The 20,241-nt window shown below is 39.0% G+C and overlaps 1 protein-coding gene across 3 annotated transcripts in view; it reads left to right on the plus strand.

Annotated features, from left to right (window-relative positions):
* sgsm1a (small G protein signaling modulator 1a) overlaps window positions 1-16,273 on the plus strand; it is a 33,088-nt gene extending 16,815 nt beyond the window's left edge. The window contains exons 4-25 of one of the 3 annotated variants that reach the window (XM_034692791.1): window positions 353-515; window positions 788-940; window positions 1,030-1,097; window positions 1,608-1,752; window positions 3,227-3,364; window positions 4,360-4,484; window positions 5,048-5,115; window positions 5,258-5,421; window positions 5,825-5,960; window positions 6,766-6,895; window positions 7,351-7,415; window positions 7,571-7,716; window positions 9,568-9,696; window positions 9,778-9,960; window positions 10,327-10,392; window positions 10,670-11,848; window positions 11,949-12,073; window positions 13,568-13,650; window positions 13,781-13,890; window positions 14,019-14,115; window positions 14,578-14,745; window positions 15,900-16,273. In XM_034692791.1, the coding sequence (XP_034548682.1) occupies window positions 3,254-3,364; window positions 4,360-4,484; window positions 5,048-5,115; window positions 5,258-5,421; window positions 5,825-5,960; window positions 6,766-6,895; window positions 7,351-7,415; window positions 7,571-7,716; window positions 9,568-9,696; window positions 9,778-9,960; window positions 10,327-10,392; window positions 10,670-11,848; window positions 11,949-12,073; window positions 13,568-13,650; window positions 13,781-13,890; window positions 14,019-14,115; window positions 14,578-14,745; window positions 15,900-15,988 (3,174 nt within the window). In that variant the 5' untranslated portion in view covers window positions 353-515; window positions 788-940; window positions 1,030-1,097; window positions 1,608-1,752; window positions 3,227-3,253 and the 3' untranslated portion in view covers window positions 15,989-16,273. Of the gene's footprint in view, window positions 1-352; window positions 516-787; window positions 941-1,029; window positions 1,098-1,607; window positions 1,753-3,226; window positions 3,365-4,359; window positions 4,485-5,047; window positions 5,116-5,257; window positions 5,422-5,824; window positions 5,961-6,058; window positions 6,209-6,765; window positions 6,896-7,350; window positions 7,416-7,570; window positions 7,717-9,567; window positions 9,697-9,777; window positions 9,961-10,326; window positions 10,393-10,606; window positions 11,849-11,948; window positions 12,074-13,567; window positions 13,651-13,780; window positions 13,891-14,018; window positions 14,116-14,577; window positions 14,746-15,899 lie in introns of those variants that run through there. The other 2 variants (XM_034692790.1, XM_034692789.1) reach the window with 2 other exon arrangements.
* The last annotated feature ends 3,968 nt before the right edge of the window (window positions 16,274-20,241 follow it).

The raw sequence follows: 20,241 nt of genomic DNA on the forward strand, positions 1-20,241 counted from the left end.
GCTAAAAGAAGACTTCGGTGAATGTGTTTGGGCTTTGTTTACTTTTTGTTTCCTGTAACAGTTAAATCACATAATGACAAGTTCACTCTTTTTAAACTCAAGCAAAATATCAAAGCAGCTCCTGGTAATGCATTAATTACTGTACGTCACTGGTTCATTCTTCTAACAAAATGATCTGTGCAATAAAATAGCTGCTTTCTTCTTTGTGCTTCCCCTTATCATAATTATGCCATTAGGAAGTTTCTTGTGTTCCTCATTATGATGCAGTTCTGTCGTAAGGTATTAAGTATAATGCACTTTATCATATAAACAGTATTTTCATATACACAACCGTGTATTTGTGTCCTCACAGCTGCGGTGGAGGCATGTGTTTTGCACGGCTTAAAGCGTCGAGCAGCCGGCTTTCTGCGTAGCAACAAGATAGCAGCTCTCTTTATGAAGGTGGGGAAGAGCTTCGCCCCGGCTGAGGAGCTGTGTAGAAAGGCCCAGGAGCTGGAGCAGATCATCGAGACAAAGTGAGAGCTCATTTTCAAACATCACAGCAGACTTAAAGCAGATATCAAAGCATTGTGCAAGTAAAAGCAACACAACAACAGCTGTCTGCTATTTGAAGGGTGTTTTTTTATTTAGAAAAGCGTCTAAATTATTCATGATCATGAGCTTTTATGACTCATGATTGAACGATGCCTTTGGCTTCATGCAAATGCAGTTTTACTGAATGGAATTTATTTTTAAAAACTGTTATGATTGGTTTGTTAGACTAACGCTTGACTCTGTCTATCTGTAGAAGAAGTCAAAGTTTGCAAAGTCAAGATGGTCTTCGCAAAATGCCTCGACTGCCCAGCCTCACACCTCAGGGAGTCAGAAACCTGTGGATCCGGACGGCTCTATTTGAGAAGGTGCTGGACAAGATTGTCCTCTACCTGGTGGAGAATAGCAGGTGTGTGGAGATAAGCCTGTGACAATCTCTTCTACTTTTAGTGTTACAAAATGTCCCTTCAAAATTCCCCTTTCTTGCTTGTCTTCCAGTAAATACTATGAGAAGGAGGCTGTTCTAATGGACCCTGTGGATGGACATATTCTTGCCTCTTTGTTAGGTAATTGTATTTAAGTGAAAATGAATTTCTTTTAATGTTGACCTATAGTCTAGGCTCATAATTGCAGGAAAATATGAGGTCTTGATAGACTTGAGAACAAGAAGAACAGACGTGTACTTTTTTTTTGTTTTCATCTACAAAAAATGAACATGAATAAAAACATTATGGTACCTCTTACTTCTGCTCTTAGCCAGAGGCTGTAAACAGAAGCTCACAAGCTGACAGGGCAAGAAGTCAAAGTCCATTTTGCAGGAACAGGGACATCATCCCTCACTTGCTTCCCAACATTAAGCTCCATTAAGCTTCTGTTTTTGCATATTGTTGTCCATAAAATAATATTTGGAAAGAAAAGTATCTATTTGACTGACAGTTCAACAACTTACCGCTTTCACAGTTTTATTTTGGAATGTTCTCTCCTTGATGTTTAAAAAACTTCCCAGACCAATCCCCTGTAAATCATCTTTATAGCTTTTTTCTGCACTGTGTAACTCTTTATCTTCATTGATACAGTGGGACCCTGTGCCTTGAGTACACAAAGATGAAGACAGCAGACCACTTTTTGGACAGACCCATCTGCTGACGAGTTGGTACAAAGACACCGCATCCATGGTGGCCACTGCAGACAGGATTCTCCCCTAAAAGGCCTGCACTGTGTGTAAGTAAAGAATCTAGTTAACTGTAGAAGCTCAGGATGAATTAGTGCCAGGCTACTTTATCCATTGATTGTATTAAACATGGATGTAGTTTCAGTGATGTCACCCATTGGTTTCTGAAGGGTCATGAACAAGCGGCAACCTCTGGTCTCAAACTATGAAACCAATGCGGAAGTGTTTATAAACTGCAATTCATCAAGAATCCGCTTGAGGCTGGCTGCAGAAACACCGGAAACCACATAGACCCCAATTAAAAAAAGACGATCTTTACAGCATTAATAAACATGTTTACAGCCTGGTTCAAAAAATGGCTTGGCTCTTCTTAGGTAATTTCTCTATCGGCACACACTGTACGGGGGGTGAATATTTTTCTAACGCAACGGTTCAGAAGATATTAAGATTACAAGTTTTTGCCCAAATAAGGACATGAATGACTTGACTCCCGGACGGGAACACATAGCTGTTGGCTAGGAGGCTCAAACTCCGCCTCTTTACATCACCCTCTGTCTGGTTGAGTTCCGCATTTCCAATATGGCTGTCGATTTGCTTCAAAACAGCGATCAGGAACAGATGGGTGACGTTATGGATACTACATCCATATTTTATACAGTGTGTGGTCATGAAGCCTAAACATGGTGTTCGCCATAATGAGAATGCTGACTCCAACTAACTTTCAAGTACTCCAGAATACAGAAAAAAGGTGGAGTTGAGGCAGGACTCTCGCCTGTCAGTCAGATCAGCCACGCCCTCACTTTGCATAATAATGCAAAACTCTTGCCCTCAATATGATTGAAATGTATGAGTTATAAAATTATAATTTAATTAAATTAAATTAAACCCCAGTACAGTTTGTATGAATAAGGAAATTAGCTATTAAGACCAAAATCATTTTTATGAGGCAGTTAACATTTTAAATTCTGCTATAAAACAGAATTTTCATATGGGCTCTTTTTGGGGTTTTCTCTTGGCTTTAAGAGCCCGCCTCAAGTGGACACTCAAGGAACAGCAGTTTTTTGCACTTCAACATTGATTTATCTTTCAAAACTGGAGGTTGTTCTTGTTTTTGTCTCACACCTCTAAAAGAGACACTGTCTGTCAGATCAAGGAGGACCTGCTAAAGTTACTGTGTAAAATGAAGAACAGCCCGTCCCAGGAGAAAGAACGCAGTGTATCTGAGACCTTCCCACTTCTTTATTCTGTAGGTGAACCAGGGTTAACTTGGCCTATTTTACAGCAAAGCAAAACTTTTTACACTTTTTTGTGGTACTGTGTATCTGTGTATGTGTGTGTTCTAAGCAGAAGTAGACTGGTCTCAGAAATTAGGATCAAGGGAAGATGCATTGGTGCACATGAATGAATGTTCTGTTTTGAAAAAGCTACACTCTGACAAGTAAGCTGTAATAACTTCTGCAAAGACCGTCATCACTTTAGCACCGGTTTATGATGTTTGTTATCTGATTTGACATATTTGTGCAGATCCAGAAGCGGCACTCCAGCAGCAGCATGGATGAGCGACCTTCCCCTTCGCCATCAGCTCGTGAATATGTGGAATCACTGCATCAAAACAACAGAGTGACCCTACTGTTTGGCAAAAACAATGTGCTTGTACAACCGGTAACTGTCTGACTCCTTTTTTTACTCTTCGTTAAGTAGATATGGTGCTGTATATTTCAGTTTAAAAAAATATAGAAAGTAAGCCCATGCTGTTTTAAGTCTGGTTTCTAAGTCTTAATTTTAATACAGTTTTTCTCTCTCACACTTTACAGATTTGTCACAGCTAAAAAGCATAATTAAAACAAGAAAAAGTTCTTCCTGCAAGTTAAATCCCTGAATTAAAAGCTAGTTGTTAATTGTGTTGCCCTATCATACATCTCAGCATATTGCATAAAAACATAATGTGCTTCAAAATCCTCTCAGCAGCTGATTAAAGTTTCATTTATTTCTATATATACTACAAACACTGAATGACCAAATGCCTCTAAGACATGCTTGCAGCCTTTCAAATGCAAAACTTCACCTGCGTGCAATAACATAACAATACAAGGATATATGATGAAAGCATACATCTCTTCCCCTCGTATCCTCCTTATTACTCTCAAAAAACAGGATTTTTTAATTGGCGTTGACATTTGTATATGAATGCCTTCTCCTCCAAAACATAATCCTCCTCTTGTGCAATCTGTCCTTTGTTGTCATCAAGTGTGTGGTCTCTAAATATTTGAAGGTTTGAAGACTCCTGTAATGCGTGCCAGCCTTTAGAGAAATTCTTTATGATCACTTTTATTTGTCAATGTGTCTACTTCAAATTGTTCATGGTTGGGAGTTGATCGGAGCAAAATTGTAGGATGGGTTCCCCTACATACGTACCTGCAAATCGCCAAAATCTGGCCTTCATCTTAAATTTGTGCACTTCCTGTTGGGTTTAGACCATGACCATAAAATACTTTTTTTATGTCTTGACATGATAGGTATGTAAAAAGCACATGAATTGAAAAATCGAGCAGTGATAATGTTTGTGAATTTAAATTAAAAGTAATTGATTGCCGTTTTAGACCCTGGCAGCTCTTTGGGTAATCAAACTTAAACATTCTTTCATCCTTCTGTTTCAGAGGGATGACATGGAAGCCATCCCAGGCTACCTCTCTCTGCACCAGAACGCTGACATCATGACCCTGAAGTGGACGCCCAATCAGCTAATGAATGGCTCTGTTGGGGACTTGGACTACGAACGCAGGTGAGGAATCATTCAGCTGCCAATAATGTAATAGTGTATAATGCTGATTAGTTGGTAATCCTCCTTGAATCAATGTAATGTACCTCCAGAAATGCTTGTAAACACTGCATTGTTTCTTGACTTTGTCTGACTGCTGTTTGTGTAAGCCTGAGGTGTAACTGAATAATGCAGTGTGTTGTGATTGTTGTGTGAGTGAGGGGCTCAGTTGGTAGCTGATCATATGAGACTTATTTTCAGCACACCAGCAGCCAGCAGATGGTTTATTGGCCGTAATCTCTCAAACTAGCAAACTACATTTTGTCCCTGCATCTCTGCATGGCTCCTCTCACCAATAATTGATTGTTCCATTATCTGGCTCTGCTCCTGCTCCTCTGTGTGCACTCTTGTAACTTCTGTCTTTATTAGCCATTAAATTAATGATCCTTGAGATTTGACTCTCACAGATAATGTGTAAACACCCCCTGAGGTTTCTTTTTTCACTATGAGCTATTGGTGTGCCTGTTTTACTAAGACTTATTGAGTTTTGTTGCTTTAGTGATGGTGTTTTATTTGATGTTTTTTAGTGTTTACTGGGACTATGCCATGACAATCCCTCTAGAGGAGATAGTTTACTTGCACTGTCATCAACAAGGTGGGTGCATACAAACTTTTTTTGTCAATCTTACTCAGTATTTGTGTCTCAGCTGCTCAGTGTCTGCAATGAAACACAACTTTCAAAAAATGTCATCCTGAATAATTAAACAAAGATATTCTGACCTGTTTGTCTCCTGTAGTTGACAGTGGAGGAACAGTGGTGTTGGTCAGTCAGGATGGGATCCAAAGGCCTCCACTTCGCTTCCCCAAAGGAGGCCACCTGCTCCAGTTCCTCTCATGCCTGGAGAACGGCCTGCTCCCTCATGGCCAGCTGGATCCTCCTCTCTGGTCCCAGAGGGGAAAGGTCAGCACAAGGGGTCTTTCACAGAGGTCGCATTTTCTTCAGAGCCCATGAAAGGCATTTAAATCTGATCAATAAATCAATAAAAAACACATTTAGCGCACTAATGCAGATGCACTGCCTGGTTGTAATATTGCTTGGAGTGATACTGATGAATCTGTGGCTTAAAGTTCTTTCTACGGCACCGCACAATAAGTGTCTACTTTAATGAATGGATGTTGTAGTGGGACTGGGACTGGCATTATATCTGCAGCTAAACCACCCACGCATGTTCACTCACTATTAACAGGCTTTAGCATGCAGACAGTCATCATCTTTAATTCACATGGAGGGCTTAGCTGGGCTTAAATGGCTGAGATTTTTTGTTGCCAGCTTTACTTTAATACCAGTTATATTCTCATTACAGGGAAAGGTGTTTCCTAAGCTGCGAAAGAGGGTTCCTCAGGGATCCGGATCTTCAGACTCAGTCTCTGACAAGGAGGAGGACGAGGCCACAGACTACGTCTTCCGCATCCTCTTTCCAAATAGCCAGTCAGAGTTTGGTGAGATTTCCTCCCGAGAAGCAAAATTATTAGCAGAGCTCATGGGCTGCTCCATATTGTTGCATTTTCATGAAAATGTTACTTGTTGTTTGTTGCAGTGACTGTAACCCATCCTTACCAAACACATCTGACTCCCTCCCTCTCCCTTCATCTGAGTGGACAGTCCCTCGCCCAAACAGGGACTGTGGTTGTATCCAATATGTCCTGCATCTGTCCTGAAGAATCCCCCTCACTCACAGGAAACATTTGTAACACTGTCACACCTTAGCTTTTCTGTCTGTGGCTGTCTGTCTGTCAGCATGTCTTGCTTTAATTCACGGCATCTAATATCCTCCTGCGCCTCTGGCCAACTTTATTGATGTGCCGGGTTATTAAAGCCCCTCCCACCCTGTGCAACCCTGTGCCACAACTTTTTTACTGCATTACAGCGCTGTAACCTTTTAGCAACCAATAGGGTAGACAACTGACCGATCGAATTCTGAGAGAGGCTCCTGCCCAATTCATCTTTCTCTCTATAATAATGTAATTGGATATGACAGCTACATGCTTTCAAATTATGCATCAATTCTAGCCTGAATGTTTTGTTTATGTGCTTTCTCTTTGCTCTGACAGGAATCAAGCACAAACAAATTGTGCAAAAAAAGTGCTTTCAGCAGATGATGAGCGATTAGCTTCATTCTGCTTATATGAAATGTTTCTGCTTTGCTGGAATCCTCAAAGTATAAATGTAATTGCTCTTGAAAGCTTAAGCAGCATAATGCTTTGTAAGGAATAACTCTGGTATGTGTGTATGTGTTTGTTGCAGTGACTCCTCCAGACTTGATGGATCAGGGTGCCACAATGTGGCATCCCACTCTCAGGAAGGCTTCGTGTTCCTCTTGTTCTCAGGGGAGCTTCTCGGATGGTATGACACCCAAGGGGTGCAACCATGAGAGGTGGGTGATAAACACTCTTGAAGCTAGACTGGATTGTGTTAGAATGTGACAGGAAAACTGCTGAAGGCTGCAGAGACACGGAAGAATCACCTTACATCCCTTAGAGCCAACAAGAAATTCTCAGCAGTGGAAAAAATGAACCAAGCAATTACCCGGGAGACAATTATGTGACATTTAGCTCGCTTGAATAAGAATGTGTTGAGAAAATGAGCAGATAAGCAGCGAGGCAGGCACAGTGGATGAAAAGGCAGACCGCTGGGCTTATTTATTCCATACAACAGCACAGTAGGTTCATATTTGAATGATAAAAGCTTCGCTCTTACACTGTAATAACCTCTTCATTTAATAAAGTATCTCATACATTCCTGAAAACATGAAAACATCATACACAAGATTACTTTGATGATAACTTAATGAAAGAAAACTAACATACTGTGTGTTTCCTCTTCCTGCAGGACTCCTCTGAAATTGCTGTGCGACAACATGAAGTATCAGATCATCTCTCGGGCGTTTTATGGCTGTATGTGATTGCTTGTAGTGTACTCTATTAGTAGCATTAGAACTGTCCTCACATTCGCTATTAACATATGAAGCTAGTAGCAAGATGCATTGCCCTCATTCTGATTGCCACTAGCTCCTCAGAGGCATCAAGTAATTAACTGTGTTTTCCACTAGGGTTGGCATACTGTCGTCACCTGTCCACTGTGCGTACACACCTTTCTGCTCTTGTCAATCACACCATCGTGGCCCCCGATGTTCCATGTGATGCCTACAAAGGGCTCACCACAGATGTGTGGCAGACGTTTCTCCAGGACTGCACAGTAAGCATTGCTTGTCTCACAGCACTGAAACACAAACATCACATGCTTGACTGTTTGCTAGTATGCTGTCTCCACACACACACACACACACACACGCACACGCACACGCACACGCTCCAGGGCTTTCCCTCTCACTCTGTCACTGGCCCGTCTCATCCATATTCATCCTCTGCTAATTATGCGGCTCACAACATTAGTCTCATAAAAGTGTGCATGAAGCATGACTAATGGCGCTGTCAACATCAGCAGCTTATTACCTCAGCATAAACAAACATTTTTCAAGTTGGCTTTTTATTCCTTCTGTTTTTTTCTTTTTACTGTTTTATATTAGTGAAAATTTAGAAATAAATAATTCATTATTTTGGGGAACTCCCACAGAAAATAGATACTTTTAAAAATGGCCGAGTTAACAATGAGACTGGCGTTCCCTGACTCTAGAATAGATGAAGTGATTGGACTGTAGCTATTTCAGTTTTAATTACATTTAATTCAGAAGCAGTTCAAGTCTGGGTTAGTGTGAGAAACAACCACGAATGTAGATAGTGCCCTTTATCAGACAAGACCGAAAGATGCAGAAATCAACATAGAAACATAATCCAAGTTGCAACAGCATATGAAATAAAGGGAACAAATTGCTCAAACAAAGCAATAAAGAATTTACCAAACAACGTTTATTTGAAGGACAAATTGTACAAAGAAGGAAAGAGGAAATTAAGACTAAAGGAATCTTTAGATTCTTCAAAATCATAGACTGGAAATGCAGTACTTAAAGGTATAAACAGCAAGAAAACTTTGCCTGTGTCTGCAGAGGTAGAATAGCACAATACAAATCAACAAAGATCAAAAAAGCCAAGTGGGAAAAGAGAACAACAAAGAAATGTCAAAAGAGCATCAGTGTTCAAAGTGAAGCACATAGTGTACATACAGAAACGAGTTTGAAAAAACAACTTTTTTATTTTTCATTTCACCACAAAGTATAGGAAGCAATCCCAGTCATAACAGCTGTGGAGGAGAGTGTGAGCACATAGACGCTAGCAACCCCCTTATCTTTCAAATATAAAAAACACATATTTTGGGGTAAAATATGATTCACTCAATAACGATTTTGAGCATGGAGTCTGTATCCATATTAAGATCAGGTATAGGTGAAATGACTGAAGATTCAATTCTTTGTTACAGTTTGTCCTTTTATTTCCTTGACTCTTTTGTAGTTCACACACATTAAGTTGATGAGCGAGAGTTCAGTTCTTGAAAGTGAAAACCGTGGAGTGGGAGAAAAAGTCCATTCAGTCGATTTTTTTCAATGCAGATTTCTACTGCACCTCAGAATAAGCAGATAACTCTTTCATGCTTATAGAGATGATCTGCTGTCATCACATGGCCTGGATATAATTAAAAGAAGAAATTAGAAATTCATAGTTTAAACTTTTACTCTATTGATTTATTTACCTCTGAGATACTATATGAAACCCTTCAAAACCTGTATTCAAATGAACTCCTATAGAGGAGATCAAATTAATCTTTTAAATGCATTAATATGAATAGAAGGAATATAGACAGGTTGAGTTTAGGCCCTGGACAGATTTTGTCTGATCAGGACTTAATGAGCATCTAAAGAAGATTTTCATTTATCATCTCATGAAGTTAATTTTAAATAATGAGCACATAATGTAGAATGACAGCCGGGACATGCAACAGTGCCTGTGGTCTCCCCCATCTGACCCCCTCTGTGTTGTATTCATCATTATCTGCACTGGCAGAGTCAGAGACAGACTGCTATTTTGTACACATTTTTGTATTGGAAGATATTTTTTAATTTCTGAGCTGACAGATTATCTTTGATGTCTCCAGGCCTATGAGGAGAAGGAACTGCTTCGCCTGGTCTACTTTGGTGGTGTTGAGGCTTCCCTGCGTAAAGAGGTGTGGCCTTTCCTGCTGGGTCATTATCAGTTTGGGATGTCAGAAGAAGAGAGGAAGGAGGTTGGTCATTTCATTGATTATGACCTTACTTCCAAAGTTCATCCTATCTAAACTACTAACCCTGAAAATGCCTCTCCACAGGTGGATGAGAAGGTCCGTTTGTGCTACCAGCAGACCATGTGTGAGTGGCTCAGCTGTGAGGAGATAGTCAAGCAGCGGGAGAAGGAGCAGCACGCTGCAGCTTTAGCGAAGTGCTCCTCTGGAGCAAGCATAGACAGCTCCAGCCAGAAGATGGTCCACCATGACTCAACTGTCAGCAACGAGGTGAGGCAAAAAATAGTTTTATATTCAGAGGTAGAAACTTGGTAACACAGAAATTTATAAGAACGATAAAGTCAATATTTTGTTTCCTTAGTCAGTACTTGACTTTTTTAAATTATTTTTTTAGTCTTTGCATGTTCCATTTCACAAGGTTTTGTTTAAGAAGCATGGCCTGTAAATATCCTATTAAATACCAAAATCCAAATTATAAAGCTGTGAATTTACTCGATATAGGTGGTCTTAGGCAGTGATATGTATGAGTATGATGTGAGCTCAGATAAAAACATTAAAACTGTATATTAAAAAGAAATGATTTCATGTTATAATAATAATTTGCTTGGCCTGAATATCTTTATTACTCAATCCCAGTCCTCCCAGAGTTCAGACAGGCAGAGTCTGGCTCGCCTGCAGAGTGACTCCAGCAGCAGTACACAGGTATCAACACTCACTCTACTACAGCCTGAAATGTGCCCTCAGTCTTTTTAAACTGTCCTCATTTAAATTGAACAGCACTTTAGTTCAACTTTTTAAAAAGCTGACAGCCTCATAAGATCTTTTCTGATACATCTCTTGGTATGTGGCGAAATTAAAGCATGTCATCTCAACTTTTTGAACCAATATTCCTCATCCCTGCACTCTCTCCTGCTAGTTCTTCACATCCTCCCATCCCTTCCCCTGGAGTAGCCTTCTTCCCTTTGGCTTGTTCTTTCAGGTGTTTGAGTCTGTGGAGGAGGTGGACCAGATTGAGATGGAGCCCAAGAATGAGGAGACCAAACAGGCGCCAAAGATGCCAAATGGGGCTCTGCAGAATGGGACGAGCTCTCCTGACTCTGGACATCCCTCCTCCCGCAACTTCTCTGTCACCTCAGGCCTGTCGGAAGGCTCACTTAGTACAGAGGACAGCGCTGCACATGATCTGACTCAGAGATCTACAACTATCAAACCTGGAGGGGTAGAGAGTGAAGGTCTGACTGAGGAAGTGGACAGCCAGATGAAAGGTAAAGGGAAGGACCTAAAGGAGGAGGAGAAAAGGCAGGAAACTGCAGGAAACACTGACAGTGAGAGAACAGGGGATATCATGATCCAACCCTTGGAAGAGGGGCTTGTGAAGGACGAGACAGAAAAAAGCATGCAACCCAAATCACAACAAGCTTCTCAGGAGCCTGGAGTTATTAATAAAGAAGAAGATAAAGACCTAGATGCATTAGCAGGCTTCAAAGGAGCTGAATGTGTAGAGTCACAGGAAACAAAAAAAGAGGTGTCTAATGAGGATGCTGCTGAGACTCTGATGGTCTCAGCAGCTGCAACAGAAATAGTTGGAGAACTCAATGAGCAAAGAGAAGGTGTGGAAAAGAGTAATGAGGAAACATCAAAGAAAATTGCAGAAACAAATGAAGAAAAGACCAAGGAAATGGACCAATTAAATTCAAGTCAAACACAGGAGATTTCTTTGAATGAGTGCAAAGAAAATGTAACAGAACCAGTAGCTTCTGAAGTTGAAAAGAGCCTCAATTTCCTAGCAGACACTGGGGTATCACAAGCAAGGGAACCTTACATTATTCCTCAAAAAGAGGAGGCTCAGGTCATGACTGAATCCGATGAGTCTCCCTCTGCCATAGAGATGGAGGAGATCCCCACAGCCAAAGTTTCCATGGTGCCTTGGAGCAGGAAAGGGCGCTGTGAAGTGCCGTCTTTTTCTGAGGACTCCACCCCTAATGTGGAGCTCAGGGAGGAGGGGGAGCAGGAGAAGCCCAGTCCAGAAGGCACAGAGTCCATCCTGTCCGAGGAGCCGGAGATGGAAAGCCTTTACCCTCAGTTTGATTCTGTGGCAGGGTCTGAAAAACCGAAGAATGAAGCAACCCATCCTGGGTCTTCTGAGGGAGCCTTCTCTGTATGCACATATATTGTGTCAAATTTAAATTAATTTAATGCAAATTAAAGCTGTGATGACATTATTATTTTATTTACTCTTTGTTTACTGTTTGTTTCAGCAAGAGCTTTTGGACCTGTATACATTAAATCTGCACCGCATTGATAAGGATGTCCAGCGCTGTGACAGAAACTACTGGTACTTCACTCCTGCCAACTTGGAGAAACTGCGTAACATCATGTGCAGGTGAAACACCGACAAGGAGGTCAGAAAGAGCGTGAAAAACTCAACTTAAATGTTTTATATTGAGAGAGAAAATTACTGGCCTATCAAGAGGGGCAATGTAAATATGAAACAGAAATTATATGAAGTAACAATTTCATGATAAAAAAAAATCTACTTTTACTATTAAAAATCTCATGAGATGACCAAAACTAGCATGAACTGATCCTAATGTGATGTCTGTGTTGCCAAACCTGATGCAGCGTATTCCACAGTGTCACAGGCCTCCGCTGTCATCCAAAAAACAGACAGACACATCAATGAGTCACACATGCAATCTGTGACATTCAGCTTAACCATTAGGAACGTGGCCACTGTGGTTTATTTCACATCCACCTTTTGTGTATCAGGCCGTGAAATACGCCACAACAAAAGCAAAACTTACACTTGACTGAGCAACACTCTTTAAACTACAGTTCACAGCTGTTAAAAAAATGCATACCATTCTCAGATATAAATGTATGTCACGTTTTTATGTGTACAACACATTTTTAACTTGTGAGGTTAAATTGAAACACAGACTTATATTTGGGTTTTCTTACTAGATTATTGACAGTAGAATATTACACTGATACCATACCAGCTTTATCCTTTAACACTGAAAGATTTCTTCTCATTGGCTGTGAAAGCTAATTTACAAAATGTATAAAAACAAATGTATGTTCTCCCCGATGTAACTTAAATTCAGCACAACTAATACCTGGGGTAGGACAATGTATTGTACGTCAATTTTTGTAGTTATGGCTTATGCAATATTATTACGGTATTGCTTGCATCCAGTATTGATCATTTAATTAAATAATTATATTAAACAGATTTCCCTCCCAATTTGATTCATAGTATCATGACTGCTTGCATTGGCACTTATGTCTGTCACCCTACACTTTACCTTGTTGCAGAATTTTATATTCTTCAATGTGCAATTTATCGGGCAAATTTCCCTGTAAAAACCATTCACCATCCCCGGTGTCCGCTCCTCCTATCTTACCTACCCATATATATAGACGTCACCCGGTGCAAAACTATCAACCTATAAAAGTGAGTAACCAAATATACTAATACCCCTATGGCATCAAAGGTAATTACCCTAAATTAAATAACAATAAATAAATCAATTGATTAAAGTAAAAATAATCAAATACACGAAACAATGCAAATAGCTCCAACACAATATTTGTATTGCATTGCATTAATTTTGTGAGTATTGTGAGTTATCCTGCAATTCACCCCCAACTAATACCATATAAAGAAAACAGGAGCCCCACTTCATCAAATTATGCAATCATGAATCTCTGCATGAAGTACTTGCCTTGCTAAATCATAAATATTACTTTGAAAAACATGTTTTCAGCATTGGATAAAAAGTAGAATAACACTGACAGTAGCGCGTGACTTAGATAAGCAGACAAAACCGGCTGAGAAAGGTCAAGTTCACATGTCTTGGTTGTATATTTTCAGCTATATCTGGAGGCACCTTGACATCGGCTACGTGCAGGGCATGTGTGATCTGCTCGCTCCTCTTCTAGTCATTCTGGACGATGGTGAGTCACTTTGTATTTTCCCCCTTCTCTGACATTTTGGTGTATTTTTTACAGTTATTTATGAAACAACACAGCACAGTTTGCCCACTCATTTTCTCACTCCCGCTTCCTTTCACTTTGCTCCTCTCAGAGGCCCTAGCCTTCAGCTGCTTTACTGAGCTCATGAAGAGGATGAATCAGAACTTTCCACATGGAGGAGCTATGGACACTCACTTTGCCAACATGCGTTCTCTAATCCAGGTGACAGCCCCTGTAAAGTAGCTGTTAGATACCACTTAATCCATGTTTAACCCACAAAGAACCTGCTTTCTCACCACCAGTCTCATTATGTCCTTCCCTGAATCTCCTCTGATCCCCTTTCTGTAAAGATCCTGGATTCTGAGCTGTTTGAATTAATGCACCAGAATGGAGACTACACCCACTTCTACTTCTGCTACCGCTGGTTTCTTCTTGACTTCAAGCGAGGTAAAGACACAGCTTGGTGTTAGAGATTTTTTGCCAATTAGAGGAGTGGGAGTTACACTCCTCTTAAGCCTTATTTGTGGATGAAATGCCAAGCCTCTTGTCTTGGCGGTTTGTTAGCAAGAGATGCAGTTATTAGGGCTTGAGAAGGATTTAGAAATCAATATTATTTCTGGAAAAACAACTCTGGGGGCTACTTAGGAATTCACTGAGAAAAAGTGTGTCTGCATGAAAAAAGTTTTTAATAATTATGCTTTCTGCTGCAAGATTGAACAATGGACTCTTGTTTTCTGTGAACTCTCTCACTGTGGTGTCTCAGTTTATCCTCTTTCACACCCTAACAAACACCTGCCCCCACTCTTATCTCTCTGTTGATAACTTGGTTTCCTTCAAGCTCGCTCCCATCCAGGCCCTCAAACACTGACACACTTTCACTCCTTTTTCTTTGTGTGTCCTGTCTTCCAGAGTTGGTATATGAAGACGTGTTTTCAGTCTGGGAAACCATCTGGGCAGCTAAGAACATCTCCTCCAGTCACTTTGTCCTCTTCATCGCTTTGGCATTGGTGGAGATCTACAGGGACATCATACTGGAGAACAACATGGACTTCACTGATATCATTAAGTTCTTCAATGGTAAAACATGTCACTTTACAGCTAATGTCTTCACATATCCTGTCACCACTTGCCACTGATTTTACACAAAACATAATTGAATGTTGTCTGTGACCCTAAAGAAGCTTTGTCCAGTCTAATGAAATCACCCAATGATTTCATCAGGGTTATCTCAGCTTTGGAACAGAGATGAGAGGTTTCTAACTGAAAAGTCAAATCTTTTAGATAGAATTTGCTTGATGTGAACATTTTTCAGGAGTTATGGGAATTTTAGGAGCTAGCACTGTCAGAGTTTGGTCATACTGGACATACTACCATATGTTTTCTCCAAGCGTCAACCTCCGGTCTAAAAATATGAGTCCAATGCAGAAGTGCTAAAAACTGCAGTTCATTGAGGATCCACTTGAGGCTGGCTCTGGAAGTACCAGAAACCACATACACACCAATTCAAAAAAGCTGATCTTTACAGCAGAAATAAACATGTTTACAGCCTGGTACAAAAGACGAGTGTAGTCTGGATAGCTCATTTCTGGATGTGCTCTTACTGTGAGGGGGGTGATTTTTTTTCTAACGCGGCAATTTCGAAGGTATTGAGATTACGAGTCTTCCAATGAGAGGCATAGCTGCCTGGGGGAACACTGTAGCTGTTGGCCGGGAGGCTCAAAGCCCGCCTCTTTACGTCACAATCGCTCGACAGCAGCAATATGGAAACAGATGGGTGACGCCACGGATCCTACGTCCATATTTTATGTCTATGGTTTTCCCCCATCCCACACCATTTTTTTCCTTTTTCAAATCCACCAAATTATAGATTTGACTACATACATACTGTATATGGCTGCTTCAGCTTTTATTATACTTGTCACAATTTAAGTTGCATTACTGTAAAGCTCTGAATGGCTTGGCTGCTTTCAACAAGGGAACACTCGTCAGTGTGTACAATTCATGTTGACAGAGTAGATTATTTTGGGGTTTAGAGATCTGAAACCAGACCACCTTTTAATGGTGCAATGATACATTGCTAGAGCACTACTTTCAGTGAAATCTATCAGAATCTGATGCTTCACATCTTTTCAAAACATACATACATAGTGAAGATTACAGGGTCCATTAGCTCTTTGTTTTCAAAGTACACCTACGCAGTAAAAGTAATGTTATATGCTTTTGTCTTTCAGAAATGGCTGAACACCACAACATGAAGCAGATTCTGACCCAGGCCAGAGATCTTGTCTGTAAAGTGCAGATACTTATAGAGAACAAGTGATCACTCTGTTTGTCTTCTTTTCCTTCCAAGTGATGTGCAAACGGCTGTAGCAGCATCAGAGTTAAATACTTATGAGCACACACAAACACACAGACGTTACACAAGGCCTTTACAATCACAGTTTGCTGCTATGAGCCTTATTAACTGTACCCACAATGTTGTTTGTGTTGTCAACAGCTGTAAAAGAATATTTTCCTTCGTATTTGTCAGTATGTTTGAGTGAAAAACAAATCTATCAGAAAAAATAATGCTGGTTTAATTTTTAAATATTTTTGTCAGAGATCCCTCAAGTGTCAGTCTTAATCTGAGTGCACTTAATATTTTGAGATAAGGATGGTTTTAGTTGCACATATTGAACCAAATAATGCAGAGCAGAACTCACTCAGAGGCTATATTTATGAGAAAAATACATTGAGATAAGTTTGTAATACATATTTTAATAGTCAGAGCCTACAAGATTAAACAGAACGTATATCAACAAAATGTTACCCTTATACTTTCACTTAATGAAAGACTGTCAGAAGAAAACTATATATAAACAGCCACCCAAAATCTGATTTATTTTAACGGATGACTGATTGAGAACACTGGCCTGTAGTCTAATATACAACCTTATGTTATTTAAAACCAGAGGTGGGTAGTAATGAGTTACATTTACTCCGTTACATGTACTTGAGTAGTTTTTTCATAAAATTGTACTTCTGAGGGTATTTGTTTTGCAGAGTACTTTTTACTCCTACTCAAGTACATTTGTGTTAAAAAATATGTACTTTTACTTCGTTACATTGGGCTGTCCAGTCGCTACTTTTACGGTTCTTTTTTTTCTTCATTTTATATTGTTTTATACTCAGCCGATCTCTCATGCAGCTCCTTCTGATCCAGAGCTATAAATAGCCTCAACACTGAATGAATGGAGAAGTAGCTCCGCCCCCTCCTCCACCTACAGCTGGGGAGAGAGGCTGGGTTATACCTGCGTTCCCTTTGGAGGAACATGTTTACCCTGTACTCAACATCCAGACTCTCTCATAACTTCTAAATGACGAGGAGAAACAATCACATTATGCGCTGCTTACTCTGTTCTATACGGTGGAAATCTTGAGCTTATAGAACAATTAAATCTTAAAAAGCATGTCATGGTGAGTTATCAGTTAGGTAAGCTAAGGATCATACTGGTTAATATTAAATCTTAAAAACATGTTATAGTGAGTTATCAGTTAGGTAAGCTAATGATCATACTAGTTAATATTAAATCTTAAAAGCATGTCATGGGGAGTTATCAGTTAGGTACGCTTAGGATCATACTGGTTAATATTAAATCTTAAAAGCATGTCATGGTGAGTTATCAGTTAGGTACGCTTAGGATCGTACTGGTTAATATTAAATCTTAAAAGCATGTTGGAAATGTTGGAAAGTAATCTAAAGTAACTTATAAGAGCAGTAAGGTAGCATGCTAATAAAAACAGCAGCTTCTGAAGCTCAACAGTCACCTCAGAGAGATTCTTCAGGACTGAGTTCATGGCCTTTTTAAACACTTCCAATTTGTTTTAGTATTTTCAAGTTATGTTTTTAAGTAAGATGTACTGAAAATAAGTTAAAGGTTAAAAAAGAAAGTTTGGAAGGCATAGATATATTCTTTATTGTAATGTTAGAGTATTAATGTTCTGGAGTTCTGATGACATCTCAGACAGTTTGAAGTTCTAGCTTGTTTTAAAAAATGAAAGCGGGTACATTAGTTTGAGCGCAGTGCAGCTTCTCTTTCTTTAATGTTTGAAAGTAAACCATGCCTAACAGCATTCATTTTGGCCTTTTCCTATTTATGTCACTTTATTAAAGGCAGTGTGCACTTCACATTGTTATTAGCATTTCCAATACAGTACAATTTTATATATGATACTACTCACAAGTTACTCACTACTTGAGTAGTTTTTTTTTTAGGTACTTATTTACTCTTACTCAAGTACTTATTTCTATGAGTACTCTTACTTCTACTTGAGTAACATCATTAGAAAGTAACAGTACTTTTACTTGAGTACTGTTTCGGTTTACTCTACCCACCTCTGTTTAAAACACACATCAATAGGAATGATTTAGCTTTTAGCACCACGTCAGTGATTTAGCATCCAGCAGTGTTTTAATGACCTAGGACTGCCTTCTCTGCCAAATATGATGTCTTATTTGTTATGTGTGAAGTGTACTGTACTGAGAGATAGATGTGTTTGACTTATGAGGATTATATTATGTTAACACTTGTTAAATCATAACCTGATAATTAAGTGACTTATGGATGTCTTAGCGGAGATTTATATAAAACAACAAGCCTGATTTTTTCATTATGTAGTGATCCAGTGTATATTTTTGTCAATTGCGTAGTTAACTCACCTTGTGTTTTGTCTTGTAAGTCTAGCACTGTTTGTTAAATTCAATGTTAATTTCAGCTTGAGAATGATCATGAAAAGGGAAGACTAGAAGAGAGAGTAGAAAGCTCCACAGAAGTGACTCTGATTAAACAGGGAGATAAAAGCGAGTTTGATCTACTTTCTCATGAATGCTGCATGACCTTCTGTTATGAGGGAATTGTTTTGGCAGATTTTCAACATAAGATTTAAATGTTTTGAACAATTTAAATTACAACTAAAGTTGGTCATTGTGTCCAGCATTCATCTGTGTCATTCATTGCCTATAACTTCTGTCAGTTTGTATTCAAGTATTGCTTTATAATTGTGGTAAGATCAACTGCTTTTGATATTTGTGTTTTTCTGTGTGAATACTTACTGCTGTCTGAAAACCTCTTTTTTATTTATTGTAACATTTATTTGCCAAATTATTTATTTATTTATTTATTTACTTTTTCCCTGTCATATTCTGCTTTATTTGTAAAAGCTGATATTCTTATTTTGTGGCCAGTTAAAAATGTGTACTGTAAAACAATCAAATTCTATAAATAGAGTTCTATGAGTCTATATACAGTATATATTAAATGGTATATGTTCTTATAATAAAATAATAAAATGGAATCATCATTATTTTTCCAAAACATATTGTCATGTGCATTTCATCATATACATTACAGTATAGAAATAAGCAACGATTTTGCACACAGCTATAGATGTAGTTATAAGCTCATCTTTAACACTGTAGATTTCTGAAGTGAAACCACCAGCATCCTCTCTCTCTAGATCAACTGAAGTCACTGACTTTTGCTCAATAAACAACATCATTACTGCATCAACAGTTACTGTATGAAGTGACGTTGGCTTAAAGCTCATTATGTGCCTAATGGCTAACATCTTGCAGGTGCAAAGGTATATCAATATTATATGACTTCATAAGGTGATCATGTGTGTTGATTTACAGATGGATTTTTGCTGCCCCCATGTTTCCAAAGAATGTAATCTTGCAGGTTTTGACTCTACAACCTTAGTTAACAAGGCATTAGTAACAAATTAAAATGGTTGCATAAAAATTAAATAGTGGTTAAGTCAACTAACATAGCAGTTGTTTTTGTATGAAATGTATTAGTGGCTGTATATGGCATGTTTGAAGGCAATGTTAAATGTGTATATTTACTGGGTTTTCAACAAGATACAACTATGTTACCTGCCATGACAATTCAGTCTATGTCCACAGATCACCTTTTAGTGTTGCAGGCTATTTTGAAATTCTACAAAAAAAATATGAATAAGACACAGCATGTTTGTGTACAGCCTAGAGCATTAAGTCATTTTCTGGCTGTGAAATGTCAAGGTATTAAGCTGATGAAGCTGAAGAGTTCTGCATTTGTCAAAATGTAAGTTATTTTCCTTTTGAACAGCCTTAATTGATAGTTGTCCTACATACAAATATGAAAAAAATTCAAACCGGAGCAAAAATGACAGGGGCCCAGACACAACCAGATATCAAAAATGGCAAATAATAGGCCTACTACTAGTTGTGGACAGTAATGAAGTAAATTTACTTCAGTACAGTACCTAAGTACATTTTTTGAGTATCTGTACTTTACTTGAGTATCATTTTTTTGGGGGAATCGTATTACTTTTACTCCACTACATTTCTATCAATGCTCTAGTTACTAATTACTTTTACAACTCATGAATGTCCTTCCCTTTGTCTCAGTGGTTTAGCTATACCTGTGTATATCGTGCGTCTCCACGGTTGAATGTGGAGCAAACACAGAACAAATTTCACTCAGATCAGGCAGTTCATTTAGAGATGGCAATGATAGCTATAATTCTCCACCTGAGCACCCATGGGCC

Source organism: Notolabrus celidotus, chromosome 9 (genome assembly GCF_009762535.1).
Source record: "Notolabrus celidotus isolate fNotCel1 chromosome 9, fNotCel1.pri, whole genome shotgun sequence".
Classification (NCBI taxonomy): domain Eukaryota; kingdom Metazoa; phylum Chordata; class Actinopteri; order Labriformes; family Labridae; genus Notolabrus; species Notolabrus celidotus.